This window comes from Wyeomyia smithii, chromosome 1 (genome assembly GCF_029784165.1).
Source record: "Wyeomyia smithii strain HCP4-BCI-WySm-NY-G18 chromosome 1, ASM2978416v1, whole genome shotgun sequence".
NCBI classification, from domain to species: Eukaryota; Metazoa; Arthropoda; class Insecta; order Diptera; family Culicidae; genus Wyeomyia; species Wyeomyia smithii.
This window is the reverse complement of record NC_073694.1, coordinates 170,507,598-170,511,691: the sequence shown is the minus strand read 5'-3', so window position 1 is coordinate 170,511,691 and position 4,094 is coordinate 170,507,598. Positions and strand designations below refer to the sequence as shown.

Genomic DNA, 4,094 nt, shown 5'->3' with positions numbered 1-4,094 from the left:
ACACCTGCCATTCGTATTGCACCTTCCAAAGCTGTATTGAACAGCATGATGTAAAACCGTCAAGCGTCGCACGTGACAGTTTAATTAGTTTTGTTGGAAAACCATGTTCTAGCATAATTTGTCACAGCTCGTTGCGTTTCACTGTACCGTACGCCGCCTTAAAGTCAATAAACAGATAATGTGTCTGCAAGTTGTGTTCTCAAAAGTTGTCGAGGATCTGTCTCAAGGTAAACATGTGTTCCGTTATAGATCGTCCCACTGGAAAACCGCATTGATATTCTCCAACAAAGGCTTCCTGCAATGACTTCAGTCACTGGAACAGGATACGGAAGATAATTTTATAAGCGGATTCCGTAAGTAGCTATTCGTCAGACCATATCCTTAGGATAATCTGGTGAATTGCACTACACAGTCACTCGCTCCCGACTTTAAAAAACTCGGCCGGTAAGCCTCCTTCCCAGCGGCTTTGTGGTTCTTCAGCTCTTTGCAAGCATTCTTCACCTCGTCTCAGGTTGGTGGGTTCACAGCTTGTCCGTCCTCCTCAATTTCTATCCTGTCCGACCATTCTCCTACCTTCCTCACCGTTCAACACCATTGTTCCCGACGTCGAAACAAACACCGTCTTTTTAGTTGCTTACTTAGCAGCTACAAAGCTGTAATATATTTTAGGTTCTAATAAAGTGTTAAAGATAATTTATAATTTCTTACTTATTCAGTGTTTCTTGGTTTTTATATCCGAAATCCTTCTACTAATTCTTTCTACCTTTCAGGCAACCTTCTATTTCTTCTCTTTTCAGGTCCACCAGCGATGAACAACGATTAGCGGTCAGTATTTCCTGTGTGTTTAAGGTTAAGTTACGGGTAAGTATAAGTTTATAATTATTTTCAGCAACGTACCTTCGCCTTTTAACCTGCTTTATAAATACCACTTACTACGTGGTGAGTAGTAATAAATTTAATATTGTTCCGGACTGTGGAACGACTATTTGTTTAAATTTACTTAATTTAATAAACTCGCGACTGATATGCGGTTTCACTTGCTATCGAAACTGAATAAACGATGACGTTCACGGATGTTTACATCCTAATTGTCATTTTGTTCGCTCGGCCCTTTTCGCTCGATATTAAACGGTTTGTTGTTCACCCCCTTTTCGCCGCAACGGGGGGTTTCGGTGACATTCCCCGACCCGTGAACCACTTCCGTTTCCGGAGTCACTACACCCGTATCCTCTTCGCCGGTGACGTCCAGTACCGCCAGCTTTACCGCGGGTCGAGCAAGCACTCCTCTAGCTGTCTGCACTGTCTAACTGTCTAACTTGCCCGGATTTGTCTGGAAACGTCTCCAGTACACGCCTTCGTTCCCATCGGTTTCTCGCCTGTTCGTCGATGATCACGACTAGATCACCTGGTTTCAACGGCTTCACTGGTTCGAACCACTTCGTTCGCCTCGTCAACATCGGGAGATATTCCCGCACCCATCTGCGCCAGAAATCGTCGATGATATGCTGCGCTAGTTTCCAGCTGTCTCGCAGAATGTTTCCCTGAACAGGTTCCGTTATCGGTTGCTAAAACCCAGTCCGTCCGTATAGAAGGAAGTGGTTTGGTGTGAGCGCTTCGTCGTCTTCTGCCTCCAAAGAAACATAAGTCAGCGGTCGTGAGTTGACAATTGCTTCGGCCTCCAGCATGATGGTCTCCAACACCTCGTCGCTAGGGTGACGTGTGCTATCCGACACAGCTTTCATCGCTACCTTCACCGACTTCACCATGCGTTCCCATGGTCCTCCCATATGCGGAGCCGCAGGAACGTTAAAATGCCACTGAGTATTTGCATTGGTAAATGTGGCGGCGCAGTCTTGAACAATGTCCCGAATTTTCTGCTTCTCCTCTGACAACTGGCGATTGGCTCCCACAAAATTTGTTCCTTTGTCCGAAAATACCTCCTGTGGAGCTCCCCGCCTGGCTACAAATCTTCTGAATGCCATCACGCAAGATGCAGACGAAAGACTGTGGACCAGCTCCAGATGGACTGCTCGCACCGTGAGGCATGTAAACAAACAATTCCACCGTTTTGCGACGCATCGTCCAACTCTTACTTCGAGGGGTCCCATGTAATCTACACCGGCGAACGTGATTGGCCGAATGAATGGGGTTAGGCGTACTCTCGGCAGAGGTCCCATCAATGGTGGCCGGGGAGTTGATTTCTTCACCTTGCAGTACTGACAACTTCGACTTACTTTTTTCACGAACACCCGAAGCTTCGGGATGTAAAACTCTTGTCGCAGCTCGTTACAAACAGTTTCTCCGTTAGCATGCAAGAACCGGCGATGAACCGACTGTACCAGTAGGAAGGTAATGCGATGATCTCTCGGCAGCACTACGGGATACTTTGTTGCGTAGGGAATGTGCGGTGCGCTTCCAATCCGACTTCCGATGCGTACGACTCCGTGTTCGTCAATAAACGGAACTAGGGGGTACAATGGGCTACTTCTGCCCACGCTGCAACCATGGTTTAGCGCGTGAACCTCCTCCACATAAGCCTGACTCTGTGCTTGGCGCCAAAGTGTTTCCATCGCCTTCACGATATCTTCCTGATCCAGGACATGCCGTCGACTTTTTCTCCCTAGAGTTCGCTTCCAGATCCTGACTGCCCGGTGAACATAAGCCATCGCTCTAAGCAAACGATCCCAATTGGAAAAGCGCTCGACGCGAATTACTTCCTCGGCCGCTTGATGTACGCCTACTAAACGTAGTTCTTCGCATGCTACATCCGCTTCATCCTCCACTACTGACTGCCCAGGCCACTGCTCTTTTGGGTTTCGTAGAAACGGTGGTCCCTGGTACCAACGGTTTTCTGGGTCAAATGAGGGTCCCGAGTTCCACTTTGTGGCGTCGTCCGCAACATTGAGCTTCGATGGTACATAGCGCCATTCGTCCACGCTGGTGAGCGAAAGAATTTCTCCAACCCGGAAAGAAACGAATTGGTGATATCGACGACTGTCTGAGCGGAGCCATGCGAGCACTGTAGCTGAATCCGTCCACAGGAAGTGTCTTCGAATGTTGAGGGTAAGTGCCGTACGAATTTTCTGCAACAAGCGTGATCCCATCATGGCAGCCTCAAGCTCCAAGCGGGGGATTGAGAGCGCCCGGAGTGGCGCAACTTTTGTCTTTGCTGCAACCAGCGAACACCAGCCGCCTCCGCTATACGACATCCTCAGATAGGCCACACAAGCACAGGACGCTACGCTCGCGTCCGTAAACACATGTAGTTCGATTTCGTCGATTTCCTCCGGCAAAAGATGACCAAGAAAGCATCGGCCCTCACCTCGCTGATCGTCAGGTACACCTCGATCCACCTACTCCACAGGTTGTGCAAAGACTCTGATATGGGCTCGTCCCAGTTAGTACCCGTTCGCCAGATTTCTTGCATCAATATTTTTCCTTGCACTACAAAGTGCGCTACGAATCCCAGCGGATCATATAATTTCATAAGTGTGCGTAAAACTTGGCGCTTCGTTGGAATCATTCCGCCTTCTAAAATTCCTTCCAGCCCTGTTCGGTCGAAAGTGAAGTGATCCGCCCGGGGAACCCATACCACGCCCAAGACTCGCTCGTAGACCCGTTCCTTCTCTAAATTGAGTGACTTGCTGTCAGACGTACCAGTCTCCCCGAGTAGATCGAGCACCTCCTGTGAGCTGGATAGAATTTTTCCGAACTCGAATCCACCGGCTGCGTGTATTAGCTGCACTTGAGCTGTACGGCTTCCTCCACAGAATTGACACTGCTGAGAAAGTCATCGACGTAGTGGTTCCTAATAATCGCATCTACCGCTTTGGGGTAAAAATCTGCGTAATCAAGTGCGTTTTTGTTCTTTATGAACTGTGCTGTGCAGGGAGAACTAGTTGCCCCAAACATGGCGACGTTAATAACAAAAATTTGCACTTCATCTTCCGGACTGGCGCGCCATAGAAAACATTGGGACCACTTATCCTCCTCACGAATCAGAATCCTCAAGAACATTTCTCGGATATCTGAGCACACTGCGATCTTGCCTTCCCTAAACCGCAGCAACACCTCCACAAGCGAAACCAGTAGAT

The 4,094-nt window shown here is 48.5% G+C and overlaps 1 protein-coding gene across 1 annotated transcript; it reads right to left on the bottom strand.

Moving 5' to 3' along the window:
• Window positions 1–1,565: 1,565 nt before the first annotated feature.
• LOC129717358 (uncharacterized) lies at window positions 1,566–3,209 on the bottom strand. Its single transcript, XM_055667234.1, has one exon. It carries the CDS (start codon window positions 3,207–3,209, stop codon window positions 1,566–1,568), a length of 1,644 nt encoding a protein of 547 aa, XP_055523209.1.
• Between the last annotated feature and the right edge of the window lie 885 nt (window positions 3,210–4,094).

Excerpts from the sequence above, each read along its gene's own strand:
- LOC129717358 (XM_055667234.1), bottom strand. The coding sequence starts at position 3,209 with ATGTCGTATAGCGGAGGCGGCTGGTGTTCGCTGGTTGCAGCAAAGACA.